This window comes from Triticum urartu, chromosome 7A (assembly GCF_056163025.1).
Source record: "Triticum urartu cultivar PI428250 chromosome 7A, HENAU_Tu73, whole genome shotgun sequence".
Taxonomy (NCBI): domain Eukaryota; kingdom Viridiplantae; phylum Streptophyta; class Magnoliopsida; order Poales; family Poaceae; genus Triticum; species Triticum urartu.
Window position 1 is genome coordinate 494,037,372 of NC_141879.1, and position 22,869 is coordinate 494,060,240.

The following is a 22,869-nucleotide window of genomic DNA, read 5'->3' on the forward strand; positions in this document are numbered from 1 at the left end:
CAATTCATTCTTACGTCAAACTTCGAAAAGAATTTTTACGGATATCTCCGGGAGAATTAGAAGAGTCAGGTAAGATCCTGGAAAAAGACATGTGGGTTAGGGCCCACTCAAAAGAAACACCGTAGAATGATTGCTTGAAAAGAGAGATTCCACCGGTTGAAATAAATGGCTTGAATGAGGGAACATCCTCGAAAGATCTTGAACGAATGCAGAGTGAAAACACGAATCTCCGAGATATCTAGAGCACTCCGGAACAATTGAATAGCGAGAAGTGGATGGTAATGAGGTGCACCGGCATGATAAAATATTTGAAACAAGAAAAGGAATATGATCAACACTACAAAACTTGAATTGAAACCACCGGAGAAGAAAAAATGAGTAAAGGGTGACGAACTTGAAGCTCCGTTAGAATCTTCATGAGAATCATCGGATAAGAACATTGGCAGAAAAAAGGAATGAAGAGACTTCACAACAATAAAATGGATAGTTGATTAAGAAATTTGAATCATTGAAGAAAAAGGGTGGGTGGGCGGGAAAACAATGGCAGCTTGGGACGAATGGAACAAACACCGTTGAGAAGACCTGATAATTGATCTTGCTGATATTGGAATGATCGGATCCACTTGAAGAGAGACACACCGGTTGAAAAGGATTGACATGACAATCTCGATGAACAAGAAGGATTAGTATTCACATAGGAGTATGAGAACACCATTTGGAAAAGGTATGGAATCAACATTTGACTTCGAAGCAACTCAAATACCACAACTCAAAACAAAACAAGGATTGGCTTGCAGAATAAGCCAGAACAAACATATGATAGAGATTTCGTCAGAAGTTTTCGTGGTGGGGCCTACACGGGCTCGATCGTACAGCACCATCATGTACAAGGCAGTGCACATGACATACGAAGCGTCCCCGAGTCGGCATAGCCAAGGACTCTTTAAGACACAACGAGACCACTGTAAAATCAACCGTGAATAGGCAGACCACTAGACGTCGAACCCCAATTTCATATCATACATCTGTCGGAAAGATATCCTAAGAGCTACTTGAATTCCCACTTATAAACTCCCGAAACTTTCCCAGTTATGCAATCAGGTGTTGGGGATACAGGGGAAGCATAATATCTCACCCAAAACTAGCAAATCCTACATCCAGTTGTATCCATCCTTCAACACATAACCAAGAAATCTTCGGAAATCATCTACCTCAACCTTCGAAAAGCATCCGTTATACAAGTTATGGCAATACTCCCGAACTCCCGCCCCAGTACTGGGTGGCGTCGAGGTTATCTCACCAACAACTGCATAAAAGAGATTTTCGATGTCGGCGAACTAAACTTAGGTATTCCAAAACTGCAATGATAAAATTGTGACGACAACACCTCGTAGCTCAACTCCCCGGGAGACTGCCACAACCCCTAAAGACAGGAAGCACCAAGAACAATGTTCTCGTCACAAAACCATCGGAACGATTCCAAGATACCCGCGTGATCCTAAAAAAAATTTAGTGAAATTTGAGAAGAGAATAGTCAAAACTCTACGTCAGGATGCCTTACCAGAGCGATGAGGAGACTGGGGAGTAAAAAAGAATTCCTAAACTCTCCGATATATAATTCCTCAATGACTCAAAACATTTTTCTAGACTCAACTCGGCCGCTAAAAACGATCAAGCAATGGGGCTCCTAAGGTCGGGGAAGACTCTGATACCAACTTGTAACGCCCTCGATGCAGCTATATCTCCCACGTGTCGAAGCACGACTTAGAGGCATAACCGCATTGAAAGTAATGTCGCAAGTGAGGTAATCTTCACACAACCCATGTAATACATAAGGTAAAAAGATACATAGTTGGCTTACAATCGCCACTTCACACAATTACATGAATAAAGCATTACATCAATCAGATACAATCAAGGTCCGACTACGGAACCAAAATAAAAGAAGAACCCCAAATGCGACACGGTCCCCGATCGACCCCAACTGGGCTCCACTACTGATCCACTAGAACGAAACAAAACAAAGAACAAGTTCTTCATCGAGCTCCTCCTGAGCTTGGTTGCGTCATCTGCACGGACTCATCGGCACCTGCAAGCTGGTTTTGGAAGTATCTGTGAGCCACGGGGACTCAGCAATCTCGCACCCTCGCGATCAAGACTATTTAAGCTTATAGGAAGGGTAAAAGGTATGAGGTGGAGCTGCAGCAAGCGACTATCATATATGGTGGCTAAACATACGCAAATGAGAGCGAGAAGAGAAGGCAAAGCACGGTCGAACAACTATGATCAAGAAGTGATCCTAGAACAACCTACGTCAAGCATAACTCCAACACCGTGTTCACTTCTCGGACTCCGCCGGAAAGAGACCATCACGGTAACACACGCGGTTGATGCATTTTAATTAAGGTCAACTTCAGGTTTTCTACAACCGGACATTAACAAATTGCCATCTGCCCATAACCGCGGGCATGGCTTTCGAAAGTTCAAATCCCTGCAGGGGTGTCCCAACTTAGCCCATGACAAGCTCTCACGGTCAACGAAGGAATAGACCTCCTCCCGAGACATTTCGATCAGACTCGGTATCCCGGTTCTACAAGACATCCTCGACAATGGTAAAACAAGTCCAGCAAGACCACCCGATGCGCCGACATCCCGATAGGAGCTGCACATATCTCGTTCTCAGGGCACACCGAATAAGCTAAGCGTACGGGAGCCAACGTAACCCAAGTTGCCAAGGGACGGCCCCGCACGGTGCTCTGGGTTGGACCAACACTTAGACAAGCACTGGCCTGGGGGGGGTTAAAATAAAGATGACCCTCGGGATGCGCGACTCCCAAGGGAAAAAGGCTAGGTGGCGAATGGTAAAACCAAGGTTGGGCCTTGCTGGAGGAGTTTTATTCAAAGCGAACTGTCAAGGGGTTCCCATTATAACCCAACCGCGTAAGGAACGCAAAATCCGGGAACATAAAACCGATATGACGGAAACTAGGGTGGTAAGAGTGGAACAAAACACCAGGCATAAGGCCGAGCCTTCCACCCTTTACCAAGTATATAGATGCATTAATTAAATAAGAGATATTGTGATATCCCAACAAGTAAACCTGTTCTAACAAGGAACAACATCTCCATGTTCCAACAAGGAACAAACTTCAATCTTCACCTGCAACTAACAACGCTATAAGAGGGGCTGAGCAAAGCGGTAACATAGCCAAACAACGGTTTGCTAGGACAAGGTGGGTTAGAGGCTTGGTTCAACAATATGGGAGGCATGATAAGCAAGTGGTAGGTATCGCGGCATAGGCATAGCAAAAGAGCGAGCAACTAGCAAGCAAAGATAGAAGTGATTTCGAGGGTATGGTCATCTTTCCTGAAATCCCGCAAGAAAGAAGAATGAGTCCATGAGGAAGACAAACGAGCGTAGACGAACGAATCCTCACACACACGACGTTATCGGAACCGACCCGAAGAAGCAACACCGGAAAGAAGCAAACAACATAGTAAACAACCAACACATCAACATGGCATGATGCGCAATCGAGTATGATGCATGTCCGGTTTAATGAAGCATGGCATGGCAAAGTGCACAAACAATCCTACAAATTAAGTGGAGCTCAATATGCATCGGGGTGCATATTGCCAAAACACCACATAACGTATTTAGTTCGATCTTGTTTATGTACCCAACAATATTAAATGTTGATTAACATGGCAAGAGGGTGAAGCAAAAGCAAAACTACCTATCTAGTCAAGTTTAAATGAGGCCGGGAACAACAGATAACAAATCTGGAAACTCCTCATGAGCATATTTTGGTTATGGTACTGTTCTGCCCTAAACCATATTTTATAGTTGTTAAACATGCAAAATGATGCCACCATGATAAACTAGGCATTTTCCACCCCATTTACATATAAAGTTTATTAAATACCGAGTTACGGTTATTTAGTTATGAAACAAAACATTTTAACAAGTTATTTAAGCAAATTTAATCAAACATCAGTTTAAACATTTTAAACATGGATGAAAGTGGCATATTACGGACCTACACAAAATTCTAAGCATTTTTCATTTATAATTTATTTAATTCTGTTGCATGGTTAATTAGTTATTGAATGCATGAACATGAGGGGTTTTTCTGCAAATCTGTCACCCTCAGGATAAATAGACAAATCGTTCGCAGGAAAAAAATAGTGACTCGGGCCGAAACTGAGAGGGGCTGGGGAGCTGCTCACATCGGGCTTGACTGGGCCAGCTCGGATCTGGAAGGAAGCAGGCTGGCTTGGGGCGGTAGCTGGTGGCCCGGGAGGCGAAGGAGCTGGGCAGGCCACGGTCAACGCTCGAACGAGCGAGCCACTGCTGCTCTCGTTTCATTTCTGAAGAACAGAAACAGCAGCAGGCCATGGCGATGCAGAAGACGGACGGCGCGGCAACGGGGCTCCGGCTAGCTGAGGAGTCCAGCAACGAAGGGGATGGTCGGGACCCGACGGATCCGAGGAGACGAGGCCTACCTACAACATAACAACACCACATGCCAACTTTCAACCCATTCCAAGAACATTTTTCGGCCACTTAAAAATAATATTTCGGACGTGCCGCGGGCGCGTGCAAGTGTGTCTGGGCTCAGAACTGACAATGGATGGCACTGGGGGAACCCGGACGGATGCAGGTTTTGAAAACATGATGATGCAATGCACATGATGACATGACAAGTTGCGACACGCAAGCAAATGACAAGGCAACAACAACGAAACACCGGAAAACACCTGGCGCAACGGTCTCGGGGCGTTACATTAAGAAAGGAATGTTGAGGCATAGTTAATTAAACCAAGCATTTGAAAAGAAACCCTTACATCATCACAAGCCTCGTACTCGTCTCTCCAAGAAGCCCTCACAGCATCAGATGCCTCGTGACTCCAGAAAGGAGCTTCCAGAATCTGAAAACAAAACAAACGTAAACTTTTGTTTTATTTACAGAAGAATTGTGAACAGTTTGCAGGATACCTAGTTTCAATCTGAGTTGGATTGTAGTCACTGTTTACATTTGCGGCCTTGGCTGTAGGAGACCCAACACTTTTATAAGAAAAGCGGAAACTTGAGAAAGCTAAGAACTGTAAATATTGGTGTGCTACAAACTTATGTTTGAGCAAAGCGAAACTATTCATTAATAACACACAACTCGACAGATAGAAGTACACACATTTCAATATGGAATATACAGGGGTGCAGAAGCAACACAATTTTTTTTAATATTTTTCCACCTTATGCCTGAAAGAGGCGATCATGTGGGACTTTAACAGCCCTAAGATTTTACAAGCCTTGAAGTTGAAGAAAAGAAGACTGGTCATGTAAATGAAGAAGCACCATTGACATCCCCAATGGACTAAGCAAGAAATTACAGAAACCACCAAGCGTAGCTGATCTTATAATATCTGGTGTGGACTCACATTTTGTTTTGACATCTACGAGATGGTGAATTTTATACAACCAACAAAAAATTTCACCTTATACCTAAAAGAGCCAAGCATACGGGACTTCAAGAGCACTAAGTATTTCAAGCATAGAAGAGGGTTCACGAAGAAAGTAAGCAAACCATTGTAGAGTAGCTTATCTGATAATAGTATCTGTTATTGATAACTAAGACTCGATTGTAAACATCGGCTTTGTAAAAAATGCAACAACAAAAAAGTAGCCATTGCATAACTGGGCAACAAATGTAATATTTAACAAAGAAATTGGTGGTACGATTCATATTAAGTTTATATGGAATTCTAAAAAGTTTGGATAATAAATATCTGACATCTAAATTAGCAAGATTTGTGACAAACAAAATTCTCAGCTAGACCTTCACAGGTACAGACATTTTCATAGGGCCGGGGAATTGCCCCCTTTTTGAAAAGAAAAGGGTGCAGACTATTCATGTTTCTGTTACTGCCTATCTATGCCAATATTCTATTCTTCTACACTTGGCTAATTTATAATGCTAAAATTCATATAAAGACAAAAGATAACATGGACTGCTAAATGTGAAATCCATAAGAAGTGACTATGAACAAATGCCATTTAGCATTAGTACAATTGCTACACTTTAAAGACGACCCGCGCTATGCAGTGGCGAATCTAGCAGGACATTGGAGGGTAGGCTTAAAACATAAATTTCCTAAGTCTAATTAGCAAATGCAGTGCAATTGTTGCATGTAAAGCATCAGAATATATTTGTCAAGCGGTATGTTTAGCTTAAATATGATTTTGAAGGATAGGCTTAAGCCTATTGGAGCCTCCCTAGTGGAATCGCCATTGGCGCTATGTAGACTTCCAAGAAAAAGGATGCAGAGATAGAAGTCATGGGTTTGCTCGAGCAAAGCCAAAACTTTTCATCGATAACACAACTCCACACACAGAAGCATGCAAATTTTAATATGGATTTTTTTGTGGGAAATTTCAATATGGAATATAAAGAGGCACAGAAGCAAGATATACTCCCTCCACCCCACAATATAAGATCGTTTTCCAAGCTAGGGAGTAAATTTTAATTTATTTTCCAGCTTATGTCTGAAAGAGGCAATCATATAGGACTTTAACAGTGCTATGATTTTACAAGCCTTGCAGAAGACCGACCATGTAAATCATTGGCATCCCCAACAGAGTTAACAAGAAAGTAGGGAAAGCATAATGTTTGCAGGGTATTAGACAAGTATACGACGATGCAGAAAATCAAAATTGACGAATCTTTCTAAGCATGGATACCTACAAGAACCTAAATCCGTGAATCTTTCCAAGCCAGTGCACTGTTAAAATTGCAACCATAATCAAAGATTCAAACACATAAGTCCAAGATCAATCTTTCATGGTCAAAACATCCACAGAAATGATTCCCAAATCGAGAACGTACTAGGTTTCTTGCAAATTCCCAAATCAAGAACGCATTGGATTTCTTGCAATACCTGATTATACATCCACTCAGAGGGTGGATCCCTGTAGAGATCCCTGTAGTTGGAGGCGTCCAGAGAGCTGGAGGTCGAGGCGCCGCCGCACGTACGGTCGCTGCCGATCCAGCTGTCCGAGGAGAAGGAGGAGGCGGAGGAGGACGCTCCCATGGTGCTGCTCGACGGTCCCGAGAGGAAGGAAGCGGCGGCGGGGTTCTTCTACCTGCCTGCGGGCTCGTCTTCGTCATCAGATCCCCAGGCGGAGGACGAGGCGGAGCCCTCGTTGGCGACGACCGAAGTCCCCGGGGGCTGACCGGACGGGCGAGTGCTGAGAGGGGAGCCGGGCGCGGATTAGCGGTCGTCGGATTCTTGAGGAGTCCTGGAGGGCTCAGCCCCAGCTCCGCCGCAATTGGGATCGTCGGCGTCGGGAGAGCCGCCGGAGCCGGCCATTCTATGCGGTTGGGGGAGGCGGGAAACGGAAAGGGCAAGGGGACGGGAAGGTAGGTGAACGGGAAGACAGCGCGAGATTTTGCGAGGGTGGCAAGGGGAGGCCCTATATGACGCTCTCCCAACAGAGAGCCCCACCGCACCAACGGCTGGGCCGGCCCATTTACAAAGGACTGTACCAACGGGGTCCGTTCTGTAGCAACGATTCACTGTAGCGTTTTGCGCTTGCTGTACCAGTGTACACTAAAAAACAAAGAGCTTGCTGTACCAGCGGTTTTCCAGAAAAAACGTTCGTTTTCTTGAAGTAACATCGAAATTTTTTATTTGATTTTTTATGAAAAAATAAAATCAGCTTTAGAAAAAATGAGAACATTTTCAAAACATCAACTTTTTTTAAGAAACAGGGAGAATTTTTCAAAACATAAACATTTTTTGAAATTCTTGAACGTTTTTCAAAAAATGAGATTATTTTTTATTTGTGAACAAAATTTGATACTGAAATCAAATTTTGAAATTCCAAACAATGTTTTAAAGACACGAACATTTTTTTGGAAACACGAACATATTTTTAACTTGTGAAAAAAAATGAAAACAGAACATTTTTTGACATCTGAACCTTTTTTTTTTTTTGAAAAACAACTTCTCTGCACCGTCACATAGTCAAGCTAATGTCAACCACGTTGAATCACCACCTCTGCTGGCCGGCTTGAAACTCGACATCATCATGTCAACTATTGGGGATACACATAACAAGTAGGCGCATGAAGTGATGAGGACACCACGACCATCGACAAGTCTCCAACAATTATAGGTCCAATCACAAGAAGTCGCGCCAAACTAATAAGTGACCAGGTGAACGCTAACTTAAGTTTACCTTATAACCTTGATGACACAACTATGCTTTCATCCCCATTATTGTTGGTTGAAGTTAGGTATCACATGAAAGAAATCCAACAAAATATCACTACAGGAATCAGACACTTTGCCGTCTGCCATGGCTGACGGCAAAGGCATGCCTGGCGGACGGCAAAGGCCTTCGCCGTCAGCCAACAGATGGCAACAGATCCAGCTGAATAAGCTATGACAAATGGCTCTTTGTTGTCGGCTGGCGGACGGCAAAGATGAAATAGTGTTTGCCTGGCGGACGGCAAACGGCGGACGGCAAAGATGCAAAGAGCCTGGACGACACACGTGGAAGGTTAGGTCCGTTAGGGGGTTGCTGGCAGACGACAAATATGCGAAGGTCTTTGCCGTCTGCCAGCAGACGGCAAAGCAACCATATAGGTCAGCCCAGTGCCCCAGGTTGCACAGGTAGCTGCCATGTGGCAGCTTTGCCGTCTGCTGGCAGACGGCAAAGAGCCTGTATAGCCCCTGTTTTTTTTTGTTTTTCTTAAATTCATTCAATTTCACAGAATTTCACAGATATATACATATATATATAGACACACACACACACAAACACACACACATTTGAAGATATATATATATATATATATATATATATATATAGAGAGAGAGAGAGAGAGACACACACACAAGCATACCAACACATATCCAACACATCCAACAACAAGTTTGCAACAAGTTTCGGAGAACATAAAAGAAGCACAAGGAGAAGAGTAGACTCCATGAACACAAGCTCCTCATGTAAAGCAAATCTGTAAATTAGGAAAGATGAAAGTTAGAAGAAGAAGAAGAAGACTGACTAGAAGAAAAAGAAGAAAAAGAAGAAGAAAAATAAGAAGAAGAATTTATCTTCTCTTTCTTAGTCTCCTCTCCTCTTCTTTATCTTCTTCTTCTAACTAAGGTAGGAAAAATGACATTTTTTAGCTAAGCTAGGTAAAAATGCTAAGTATGTAGGTCATTTTAGAGCTAAGCTAGTTAAATAGGTCATCTGGAGCTAACCTACGTAAAATGTATCATATTGGAGCTAACCTAGATAAACTTGGTCATTTTTAAGTTAACTAAGCATATTATGCCATTTTTGACATAAGTAAACTAATTATAGGTCTTTATTGAGCTAACCCAGGTAACTAAGCATATTAGAGCTAATTTAGCATTTTAGAGCTAACTTAGGTAATTTTGGAGCTAACTTAGGTAAAATTGATCATTTTGAAGCTAATTAGGCTTATTATGTCATTTTCAAGGAAAATGATCTAATTATATGACATATATGATGTTAGCGAGATTGTTATGCCATTTCAAACCTAAGTAAGCTAATTATGCCATTTTTTTACATATGTAAGCTAAGTGTATGTCATTATTGAGAAAACTTAGCTAACTAAGCATATTAGAGCTAACTTAGGTCATTTCGGAGGAAACAAAGCTAAGTATAGATCATTTTGGAGCTAAGTAAGCTAATTATGTCATTTTGGAGGAAGATTAGCTAAGTCTAGGTCATTATGGTAAGCATTTTGGAGGAAATAAAGCTAAGTCTAGGTCTTTATGCATTTGGTAAGAAAAACACTAGAGAAAACTTACCGTCATCACGGAGGTGAAGGACCAGTCGGGTTTGCGCCAGTGCCAGACGGAGAAGGACCGATCGGGGTCGGGGTTACGCCAGTGCGAGACGGCGAAGGATCGGTCGATGCTTGCTGGGAGGCATGCTGCACCAAAGACCATTTGCAATGTCTCATTAGCATGATGCAATTGAAATGTGAATACTAGTAATTAATGACCATTCAAATGAAACGCACCGTGTCCGCTATAGCAATCTGGGGCATCGACGAAGGGGTATGACCATTTTTCTCGCACACGGACTGCACATTTTGTTTTCACGAGTCAGTCATATTACTTAGTAATGAAACAAACATTACGTGCATGATTTGGCTAATATGCAGGAGAAACTTACCACGAGGAGCTCATATAAGACCCGGTGAGACGCGTCATTCCGGTTCCTCTCAGCCTCCAACAGACTAGCTGTCCTCTCCTCCAACTCGATCTCCCTCTGCTTAGCTTGCTTGTTTGCTCCGCCAGAAGCTCCTAGGCCCTAGCCTCGATGGCGAGCTCCATTGGCCGTGGTCGAGGCGGTATCTCAAGAAGAGACCTCGCATGGAGCTTCTTGATCTCCGGGAGACTTCTAGTACAACATATCAGTCCATCCCCAATGGCTACCGAGCCATGTTTCCTCCCGTCACCAGATAGCATCACAAGCTCTAGATCAAAAGGACTCTAGCTCGGGTTGAAGTCATCCCCTTTCGTCGCCTTCCCAAAGTCTTTGTACCTCACGAGCTTGTTGTGGGAGGAGATGTTGGTGAAGCTCTCTCGATGATCGAGGTCATCCTTAGAGAATGCCTTGGCCTTCTTGAACGGGGCAGTATGGGCCATGGCATAGAGGTCGTACAATGGTGGCACGTCCTTCTTGTTGTGTTTCGCCTAAAAGAGAAGAACAACATATTAGTTAAGGGCTCAAGCTAGCACGAAGAATGAAATTGCATGAATCGTTAAGGGCTCAAATGTGACGCCCCCGATTCAATCGTACACTAATCATACACGCAAACGTGTACGATCAAGATCAGGGACTCACGGGAAGATATCACAACACAACTCTACAAATAAAATAAATCATACAAGCATCATATTACAAGCCAGGGGCCTCGAGGGCTCGAATACAAGAGCTCGATCATAGACGAGTCAGCGGAAGCAACAATATCTGAGTACAGACATAAGTTAAACAAGTCTGCCTTAAGAAGGCTAGCACAAACTGGGATACGGATCAAAAGAGGCGCAGGCCTCCTGCCTGGGATCCTCCTAAACTACTCCTGGTCGTCGTCAGCGGGCTGCACGTAGTAGAAGGCACCTCCTGAGTAGTAGTAGTCGTCGTCGACGGTGGCGTCTGGCTCCTGGGCTCCAACGTCTGGTCGCAGCAATCGAGCATAGAAAGGGGGAAAAGGGGGAGCAAAGCAACCGTGAGTACTCATCCAAAGTACTCGCAAGCAAGGAGCTACACTACAAATGTATGCATTGGTATCAAATGGAATAAGGGTATCATATGTGGACTGAACTGCAGAATGCCAGAATAAGAGGGGGATAGCTAGTCCTTTCGAAGACTACGCTTCTGGTAACCTCCATATTGCAGCAGGAGAAGAGAGTAGGTGGTAAGTTCACCAAGTAACATCGCATAGCATAATCCTAACCGATGATCTTCCCCTCGTCGCCCTGTGAGAGAGCGATCACCGGTTATATCTGGCACTTGGAAGGGTGTGTTTTATTAAGTATCCGGTTCTAGTTGTCATAAGGTCAAGGTACAACTCCAAGTCGTCCTGTTACCGAAGATCACGGCTATTCGAATAGATTAACTTCCCTGCAGGGGTGCACCACATAACCCAACACGCTCGATCCCATTTGGCCGTACACACTTTTCTGGGTCATGCCCGGCCTCGGAAGATCAACACGTCGCAGCCCTACCTAGGCACAATAGAGAGGTCAGCACGCCGGTCTAAATCCTATGGCATAGGGGTCTGGGCCCATCGCCCATTGCACACCTGCACATTGCGAACGCGGACGGAAGCAGACCTAGCCTAGCAGGCGTTCCAGTCCAATCCGGCGCGCGCCGCTCAGTCGCTGATGTCACGAAGGCTTCGGCTAATACCACAACGTCGAGTGCCCATAACTGTCCCCGCATAGATGGTTAGTGCGTATAGGCCAGTGGCCAGACTCAGATCAAATACCAAGATCTCGTTAAATGTGTTATCTTGAAATAACCGCGAACGCCGAACAGGGCGAGGCCCACCTCTCTCCTAGGTGGTCTCAACCTACCATGTCGCTCCGCCACAAATATCCACTCGTGGGTACTCCTATGAGCCGACCCGTCTTTTAGTCACAACAGGTATCATGTATAAAGTATAGAGCATATACCCGTGATCACCTCCCGAGTGATCACGGCCCGATAGTATAGCATGGCAGACGGACAAGAATGTAGGGCCACTGATGATAAACTAGCACCCTATACTAAGCATTTAGGATTGCAGGTAAGGTATCAATAGTTGTAACAACAATGACAGGCTATGCATCAGAATAGGATTAACGGAAAGCAGTAACAGGCTACACTACTCTAATGCAAGCAGTATAGAGGAGAGTAGGCGTATATCTAGTGATCAAGGGGGGGGGGCTTGCCTGGTTGCTCTGGCAAGAGAGAGGGGTCGTCAACACCGTAGTCGTACTGTGTAGCAGCGGCGTCGGTCTCGGTGTCTAGCGAGAGAAGAGGGGGAAGAAACAATAAATATTTAAGCAAACAGATGCATAGCGATGCATGACATGACAAGTATCGGGGCTAGGGGTGCCCTAACGCGGTATGAGGTGATACCAGCGAAGGGGGAAAACATCCGGGAAAGTATCCCCAGTGTTTCGCATTTTCGAAGAGACGAACCGGAGGGGGAAAGTTGCATGTTTGCTATACTAGGGATGCGTGGCGGACGAACGGGCTGCGTATCCGGATTCGTCTCGTCGTTCTGAGCAACTTTATTGAGCCAGGGGCGGAGCGGCGCGTGCGATCGCGGGCAGAGGCGAGGACTCTGGCGGACGGCGGGGCAAGCGATGCGGGAGGTCTGCGCGGGCGCGGCGACGGCCCGGCCTCACGTAAGCGGGCACGCACAGGTTGTGGCCGGGAGCGGCCAGGACGAACCGAGCGCTGGCGGGGTCACGGCGAGCGACGCGTGGGTGTTGCGTCCAGTGAGACCGAGCACGGGGGGGGGGGGGGGGGGGCTTGCCACGGCGCGGGCGGGAGCGCGTGCGGGCGCTGGCGAAGCGGCATGGCAGAGCAGAGGCGAGGCGACGCCAGCGGCCATGGCGTCCGCGAGGTCGCGCGGCAGCAGCAGTGTAGTAAGGGGGCGGCGGAGACGAGCGTGGCGGCGGGGCTCACTGTGGGCATAGGGATCATGGCAGCGATGCTCAGGGAGGAAGCCGGGGACGTCGTCGGCGTGGAAGCAGTCCGGTGGGGGAGGGGCGTGGTCAAGGCGGAGCGATCCGGTGAGGTGGTCGCGAGGCCCAGCGGCGTCAGAGGCGGGGCGGCGTCGCGCGTGCAGCGGTGGGGATCGATCCCGATCCAATCTGGATCGGGAGGGGGAGAGGTGGCGTCGTGGGGGGGAAGTGGGGCGACTGGGTGGGTTAGGGTTTGGGGAAGGGAGTGGATAAGGGAGTGGGGGCACAGGGTGGGCCGGCCCATTTGGGCGGCTGGGGGCCCGCGTGGATGGCCAGCTGGGCCAAAAGGCCAGCGGGGGGGGGGGGCTTTTTCCTCTTTTGTATTTCCTTTTCTTTTATTTCTTTTCCTTTTCTGTTTTATTTAGTTTAGGGCATTTAGGTATTTCGTAAAATTGTGTTTACTACACAATAAATTCCCGGGCATTTATTTGCGCACCCCGAACATTTTTGTTTTAATTTTTGAAAACTTTTATTGTTGACGTTAATTTGAGTTTGAATTTGACATGGTGACGTGGCACCATTAGCGTGGAATTACTGTAGCTTGATTACCCGGGCGTTACAAAACTCCTCCACTACAAGAAATCTCATCCCGAGATTTAGAAGGTAGAAGGAAACAGTGCGGGGTATTCATCACGCAGGCGGTCCTCGCGTTCCCAAGTGGCTTCGTCTTCAGAGTAATTCGACCACTGGACTTTGAGGAACTTGACCGCCTTCTGACGTGTGCGGCGTTCAGCTTGGTCAAGAATGCGGACCGGATGCTCTTTATAGGAGAGGTCCTGTTGCAATTCGAGCACTTCATGATCCACTGCTCGAATCGGATCCTTGAAGCAACGGTGGAGTTGTGACACATGGAACACATCGTGAACCTGGGAAAGGTTCGGCGGAAGCTCCAGTTGATATGCCACCTTTCCATGCCTTTCGAGAATAGTGAAGGGCTGATATAGCGAGGATCTAGCTTGCCCTTGATCCCGAAGCGGTGAGCACCCTTCATTGGTGTAACTCGAAGATAAGCCTTTTCACCAGGTTGATAGATCATGTCTTGGTGATGACGGTCATACTGACTTTTCTGACGTGACTGAGCAGTCTTGAGATTCTCGCAAATAATGCGAACTTGTTCTTCGGCCTGTTGGATAATATCCGGACCGAAGAGTGGACGTTCCCCAGTTTCTGACCAGTTCAGAGGGGTTCGACACTTTCCTCCATATAGCACTTCAAAGGGGGACATCTTCAGACTAGCTTGATAGCTATTATTATAAGAGAACTCGGCATATGGAAGAGATTCCTCCCATTTCTTGCCGAAGGAAATTACACAAGCTCGAAGCATGCCTTCGAGAACTTGGTTGACACGTTCAACCTGTCCTTGTGACCGAGGATGAAATGCCGTACTGAACGACAGGTGAGTTCCCATAGCTTCTTGGAAACTTTCCCAAAATCTTGAAGTGAATAAGCTACCACGGTCTGAACTGATAACCAGTGGAATACCGTGAAGTGAAACAATTCTGGACATGTAGAGAGTAGCAAGCTGACTAGCAGTGATTATCTCTTTGACCGCCATAAAATGTGCAACTTTAGAAAGCCGGTCAATGACGACAAGAATAGCATCATTACCTTTCTGTGATTTGGGAAATCCAGTGACGAAGTCCATTTCAACATGGTCCCATTTCCATTCAGGAATAGAGATAGGTTGCACAGTTCCAGCAGGCCTTTGATGCTCTGCTTTGATACGGCGGCAAACGTCACACTCAGCAACATAACGAGCAATGTCCTGCTTCATATTAGTGTTGGAAATATGCCCTAGAGGCAATAATAAAATGGTTATTATTATATTTCCTTGTTCATGATAATTGTCTATTGTTCATGCTATAATTGTGTTATCCGGAAATCGTAATACATGTGCGAATACATAAACCACAACACGTCCCTAGTGAGCCTCTAGTTGACTAGCTCGTTGATCAAAAGATAGTCATGGTTTCCTGACTATGGACATTAGATGTCATTGATAACGGGATCACATCATTAGGAGAATGATGTGATGGACAAGACCCAATCCTAAGCATAGCTCAAAGATCGTGTAGTTCGTTTGCTAGAGCTTTTCCAAATGTCAAGTATCATTTCCTTAGACCATGAGATTGTGCAACTCCCGGATACCGTAGGAGTGATTTGGGTGTGCCAAACGTCACAACGTAACTGGGTGACTATAAAGGTGCACTACGGGTATGTCCGAAAGTGTCTGTTGGGTTGGCACGAATCGAGACTGGGATTTGTCACTCCGTATGACGGAGAGGTATCTCTGGGCCCACTCGGTAATGCATCATCATAATGAGCTCAATGTGACCAAGTGGTTGGTCACGGGATCATGCATTACAGTACGAGTAAAGTGACTTGCCGGTAACGAGATTGAACGAGGTATTGGGATACCGACGATCGAGTCTCGGGCAAGTAACGTACCAATTGACAAAGGGAATTGTATACGGGATTGATTGAATCCTCGACATCGTGGTTCATCCGATGAGATCATCGAGGAGCATGTGGGAGCCAACATGGGTATCCAGATCCCGCTGTTGGTTATTGACCGGAGAGTCGTCTCGGTCATGTCTGCGTGTCTCCCGAACCCGTAGGGTCTACACACTTAAGGTTCGGTGACGCTAGGGTTGTTGAGATATTAGTATACGGTAACCCCGAAAGTTGTTCGGAGTCCTGGATGAGATCCCGGATGTCACGAGGAGTTCCGGAATGGTACGGAGGTGAAGATTTATATATAGGAAGTCAAGTTTCGACCATCGGGAAAGTTTCGGGGGTAATCGGTATTGTACCGGGACCACCGGAAGGGTCCCAGGGGTCCACCGGGTGGGGCCACTTATCCCGGAGGGCACCATGGGCTGAAGTGGGAGGGGAACCAGCCCCTAGTGGGCTGGTGCGCCCCCATTGGGCCTCCCCCTGCGCCTAGGGTTGGAAACCCTAGGGATGGGGGCGCCCCACTTGGCTTGGGGGGCACTCCACCCCCCTTGGCCGCCCCCCCTTGGAGATCCCATCTCCTAGGGCCGGCGCCCCCCTAGGGGTCCTATATATAGTGGGGGAGGGAGGGCAGCTGCACCCTAGCCCCTGGCGCCTCCCTCTCCCTCCCGTGACACCTCTCCCTCTCGCTAAGCTTGGCGAAGCCCTGCCGAGATCGTCGTTGCTTCCACCACCACGCCGTCGTGCTGCTGGATCTCCATCAACCTCTCCTTTCCCCTTGCTGGATCAAGTTGGAGGAGACGTCTTCCCAACCGTACGTGTGCTGAACATGGAGGTGCCGTCCATTCGGTGCTAGGTCATCGGTGATTTGGATCACGACGAGTACGACTCCATCAACCCCGTTCTCTTGAACGCTTCCGCTCGTGATCTACAAGGGTATGTAGATGCACTCCCCTCTCCCTCGTTGCTAGATGACTCCATAGATTGATCTTGGTGATGCGTAGAAAATTTTAAAATTCTGCTACGTTCCCCAACAGTGGCATCATGAGCTAGGTCTATGCGTAGTTTCTATGCACGAGTAGAACACAAAGCAGTTGTGGGCGTCGATATTGTCAATTTACTTGCCGTTACTAATCTTATCTTGATTCGGCGGCATCGTGGGATGAAGCGGCCCGGACCGACCTTACACGTACGCTTATGTGAGACTGGTTCCACCGACTGACATGCACTAGTTGAATAAGGTGGCTAGCGGGTGTCTGTCTCTCCCACTTTAGTCGGATCGGATTCGATGAAAAGGGTCCTTATGAAGGGTAAATAGAAATTGGCATATCACGTTGTGGTTTTGGCATAGGTAAGAAACGTTCTTGCTAGAAAACTATAGCAGCCACGTAAAAACTTGCAACAACAATTAGAGGACGTCTAACTTGTTTTTGCAGCATGTGCCGTCTGATGTGATATGGCCAAAAGTATGTGATGAATGATATATGTGATGTATGAGATTGATCATGTTCTTGTAATAGGAATCACGACTTGCATGTCGATGAGTATGACAACCGGCAGGAGCCATAGGAGTTGTCTTAATTTATTTATGACCTGCGTGTCAACATAAACGTCATGTAATTACTTTACTTTATTGCTAAAGCGTTAGCCATAGTAGTAGAAGTAATAGATGATGAGACAACTTCAAGAAGACACGATGATGGAGATCATGATGATGGAGATCATGGTGTCATGCCGGTGACAACAATGATCATGGAGCCCCGAAGATGGAGATCAAAAGGAGAAAATGATATTGGCCATATCATGTCACTATTTGATTGCATGTGATGTTTATCATGTTTTACATCTTATTTGCTTAGAACGACGGTAGCTTAAATAAGATGATCCCTCGTAATAATTTCAAGAAAGTGTCCTCCCTAACTGTGCACCGTTGCTAAGTTTCGTTGTTTCGAAGCACCACGTGATGATCGGGTGTGATAGATTCTAACATTTGAATACAACGGGTGTAAGCCAGATTTACACACGCAATACACTTAGGTTAACTTGACGAGCCTAGCATGTACAGACATGGCCTCGGAACACGGAAGACCGAAAGGTCGAGCATGAGTCGTATAGAAGATACGATCAACATGAAGATGTTCACCGATGTTGACTAGTCCGTCTCACGTGATGATCGGACACGGCCTAGTTGACTTGGATCATGTTTCACTTAGATGACTAGAGGGATGTCTATCTGAGTAGGAGTTCATTGAATAATTTGATTAGATGAACTTAATTATCATGAAATTAGTCTAAAATATTTACAATATGTCTTGTAGATCAAATGTCCCACGTTATCCTCAACTTCAACGCGTTCCTAGAGAAAACCAAGCTGAAAGATGATGGCAGCAACTATACGGACTGGGTCCGGAACCTGAGGATCATCCTCATAGCTGCCAAGAAAGATTATGTCCTAGAAGCACCGCTAGATGACGCACCCATCCTAGAGAACCAAGACGTTATGAACGCTTGGCAGTCACATACTGATGATTACTCCCTCGTTCAGTGCGGCATGCTTTACAGCTTAGAACCGGGGCTCCAAAAGCGTTTTGGGCAACATGGAGCATATGAGATGTTCGAAGAACTGAAAATGGTTTTCCAAGCTCATGCCCGGGTCGAGAGATATGAAGTCTCCGACAAGTTCTTTAGTTGTAAGATGGAGGAAAATAGTTTTGTCAGTGAGCACATACTCAAAATGTCTGGGTTGCATAACCGCTTGACTCAGCTAGGAGTTAATCTCCTGGATGATGCGGTCATTGACAGAATCCTTCAGTCGCTTCCACCGAGCTACAAGAGCTTTGTGATGAACTTCAATATGCAGGGGATGGAAAAGACCATTCCTGAGGTATATTCAATGCTGAAATCAGTGGAGGTGGAGATCAAAAAGGAACATCAAGTGCTGATGGTTAATAAAACCACTAAGTTTAAGAAAGGTAAGGGTAAGAAGAACTTCAAGAAGGACGGCAAGGGGGTTGCCATGCCCGGTAAGAAAGATGCCGGGAAGAAGCCAAAGAATGGACCCAAGCCCGAGACTAAGTGTTTTTATTGCAAGGGAAGTGGTCACTAGAAGCGGAACTGCCCCAAATACTTAGCGGACAAGAAGGGAGGCAACACTAAAGGTATATGTGATATACATGTAATTGATGTGTACCTTACCAGTACTCGTAGTATCTCCTGGGTATTTGATACCGGTGCGGTTGCTCACATTTGTAACTCAAAGCAGGAGCTGCGGAATAAGCGGAGACTGGCGAAGGACAAGGTGACGATGCGCGTCGGGAATGGTTCCAAGGTCGATGTGATCACCGTCGGCACACTACCTCTACATTTACCTACGGGATTAGTTTTAAACCTCAATAATTGTTATTTAGTGCCAGCTTTGAGCATGAACATTGTATCAGGATCTCGTTTAATTTGAGATGGCTACTCATTTAAATCCGAGAATAATGGTTGTTCTATTTATATGAGAGATATGTTTTATGGTCATGCTCCGCTGGTGAATGGATTATTCTTAATGAATCTCGACCATAATGTTACACATATTCATAGTGTGAATACCAAAAGATGTAAGGTTGATAATGATAGTCCCACATACTTGTGGCACCGCCGCCTTGGTCACATAGGTGTCAAACGCATGAAGAAGCTCCATGCATATGGACTTTTGGAGTCTCTTGATTACGAATCATTTGACACGTGTGAACCATGCCTCATGGGTAAAATGACCAAGACTCTGTTCTCAGGAACAATGGAGCGAGCAACCAACTTATTGGAAATCATACATACTGATGTGTGCGGTCCAATGAGCGTTGAGGCTCGTGGTGGCTATCATTATGTTCTCACCCTCACTGATGACTTGAGTAGATATGGGTATGTCTACTTAATGAAACACAAGTCTAAGACCTTTGAAAAGTTCAGGGAATTTCAGAGTGAGGTTGAGAATCAACATGACAGAAAAATCAAGTTCTTGCAATCAGATCGTGAGGGAGAATACTGGAGTCACGAATTTGGCACACACTTAAGGAAATGTGGAATAGTTTCACAACTCACGCCGCTTGGAACACCTCAGCATAATGGTGTGTCCGAACGTCGTAATAGCACTCTATTGGATATGGTGCGATCTATGATGTCTCTTACCGATCTACCGCTGTCATTTTGGGGCTATGCTTTAGAGACTGCCGCATTCACTTTAAATAGGGCTCCGTCAAAATCTGTTGAGATGACACCGTATGAATTATGGTTTGGGAAGAAACCTAAGCTGTCATTTCTAAAAGTTTGGGGAAGCGATGCTTATGTCAAGAAACTTCAACCTGAAAAGCTCGAACCCAAATCAGAAAAATGTGTCTTCATAGGATACCCTAAAGAAACTATTGGGTATACCTTCTACCTCAGATCCGAAGGCAAGATCTTTGTTGCCAAGAATGGATCCTTTCTAGAGAAAGAGTTTCTCTCGAAAGAAGTAAGTGGGAGGAAAGTAGAACTTGATGAAGTATTGCCTCTTGAACCGGAGAGTGGCGCAGCTCAAGAAAATGTTCCTGAGGTGCCTGCACCGACTAGAGAGGAAGTTAATGATGATGATCATGAAACTTCAGATCAAGTTGCTACTGAACTTCGTAGGTCCACAAGGACACGTTCCGCACCAGAGTGGTATGGCAACCCTGTCCTGGAAATCATGTTGTTAGACAATGGTGAACCTTCGAACTATGAAGAAGCGATGGCGGGCCCAGATTCTGACAAATGGCTGGAAGCCATGAAATCCGAGATAGGATCCATGTATGAAAACGAAGTATGGACTTTGACTGACTTGCCCGATGATCGGTGAGCCATAGAAAATAAATGGATCTTTAAGAAGAAGACAGATGCGGATGATAATGTAACCATCTATAAAGCTCGGCTTGTCGCTAAGGGTTATCGACAAGTTCAAGGGGTTGACTATGATGAGACTTTCTCACCCGTAGCGAAGCTGAAGTCCGTCCGAATCATGTTAGCAATTGCTGCATTCTATGATTATGAGATATGGCAAATGGACGTCAAAACGGCATTCCTTAATGGTTTCCTTACGGAAGAAATGTATATGATGCAGCCGGAAGGTTTTGTTGATCCTAAGAATGCTGACAAGGTGTGCAAGCTCCAATGCTCGATCTATGGGCTGGTGCAAGCATCTCGGAGTTGGAACATTCATTTTGATGAGATGATCAAAGCGTTTGGGTTTATGCAGACTTATGGAGAAGCCTGCATTTACAAGAAAGTGAGTGGGAGCTCTGTAACATTTCTCATATTGTATGTGGATGCCATATTGTTGATGGGAAATGATATAGAATTCTTGGAAAGCATAAAGGCCTACTTGAACAAGTGTTTTTCAATGAAGGATCTTGGAGAAGCTGCTTACATATTAGGCATCAAGATCCATAGAGATAGATCGAGGCGCCTCATTGGTCTTTCACAGAGTACGTACCTTGACAAGATATTGAAGAAGTTCAATATGGATCAGTCAAAGAAGGGGTTCTTGCCTGTATTGCAAGGTACGAGATTGAGCACGGCTCAATGCCCGACCACGGCAGAAGATAGAGAAAAGATGAGTGTCGTCCCCTATGCCTCGGCCATAGGGTCTATCATGTATGCTATGATGTGTACCAGACCTGATGTAAACCTTGCCGTAAGTTTGGTAGGAAGGTACCAAAGTAATCCCGGCATGGAACACTGGACAACGGTCAAGAATATCCTGAAGTACCTGAAGAGGACTAAGGATATGTTTCTCATTTATGGAGGTGACGAAGAGCTCGTTGTAAAGGGTTACGTCGATGCTACCTTCGACACAGATCTGGATGACTCTAAGTCACAAACCGGATACGTGTATATTTTGAATGGTGGGGCAGTAAGCTGGTGCAGTTGCAAGAAAAGCATTGTGGCGGGATCTACATGTGAAGCAGAGTACATGGCAGCCTCGGAGGCAGCACAAGAAGCAATCTGGGTGAAGGAGTTCATTACCGACCTAGGAGTCATACCCAATGCGTCGGGCCCAATGACTCTCTTCTGTGACAACACTGGAGTTATTGCCCTTGCCAAGGAGCCCAGGTTTCACAGGAAGACCAGGCATATCAAGCGTCGCTTCAACTCCATTCGTGAAAGTGTTCAAAATGGAGACATAGATATTTGTAAAGTACACACGGACCTGAATGTGGCAGATCCGTTGACTAAACCTCTCCCTAGAGCAAAACATGATCAACACCAGAACTGTATGGGTGTTCGATTCATCACAATGTAACTAGACTATTGACTCTAGTGCAAGTGGGAGACTGTTGGAAATATGCCCTAGAGGCAATAATAAAATGGTTATTATTATATTTCCTTGTTCATGATAATTGTCTATTGTTCATGCTGTAATTGTGTTATCCGAAAATCGTAATACATGTGTGAATACATAGACCACAACACGTCCCTAGTGAGCCTCTAGTTGACTAGCTCGTTGATCAAAAGATAGTCATGGTTTCCTGACTATGGACATTAGATGTCATTGATAACGGGATCACATCATTAGGAGAATGATGTGATGGACAAGACCCAATCCTAAGCATAGCTCAAAGATCGTGTAGTTCGTTTGCTAGAGCTTTTCCAAATGTCAAGTATCATTTCCTTAGACCATGAGATTGTGCAACTCCCGGATACCGTAGGAGTGATTTGGGTGTGCCAAACGTCACAACGTAACTGGGTGACTATAAAGGTGCACTACGGGTATGTCCGAAAGTGTCTGTTGGGTTGGCACGAATCGAGACTGGGATTTGTCACTCCGTATGATGGAGAGGTATCTCTGGGCCCACTCGGTAATGCATCATCATAATGAGCTCAATGTGACCAAGTGGTTGGTCACAGGATCATGCATTACAGTACGAGTAAAGTGACTTGCCGGTAACGGTATTGGGATACCGACGATCGAGTCTCGGGCAAGTAACGTACCGATTGACAAAGGGAATTGTATACGGGATTGATTGAATCCTCGACATCGTGGTTCATCCGATGAGATCATCGAGGAGCATGTGGGAGCCAACATGGGTATCCAGATCCCGCTGTTGGTTATTGACCGGAGAGTCGTCTCGG

The 22,869-nt window shown here is 45.6% G+C and overlaps 1 protein-coding gene across 2 annotated transcripts in view; it reads right to left on the reverse strand.

The window, feature by feature from the left end:
- Positions 1-7,431, reverse strand: part of LOC125521388 (OVARIAN TUMOR DOMAIN-containing deubiquitinating enzyme 1-like) — a 34,622-nt gene extending 27,191 nt beyond the window's left edge. For both annotated transcript variants that reach the window (XM_048686447.2, XM_048686446.2), the window contains exons 1-2: positions 6,940-7,431; positions 4,849-4,932 (exon numbers count right to left, since the gene is read on the reverse strand). In XM_048686447.2, coding sequence (XP_048542404.2) covers positions 4,849-4,932; positions 6,940-7,092 — 237 coding nt within the window. In that variant the 5' untranslated portion in view covers positions 7,093-7,431. The remainder of the gene's footprint in view (positions 1-4,848; positions 4,933-6,939) is intronic.
- Between the last annotated feature and the right edge of the window lie 15,438 nt (positions 7,432-22,869).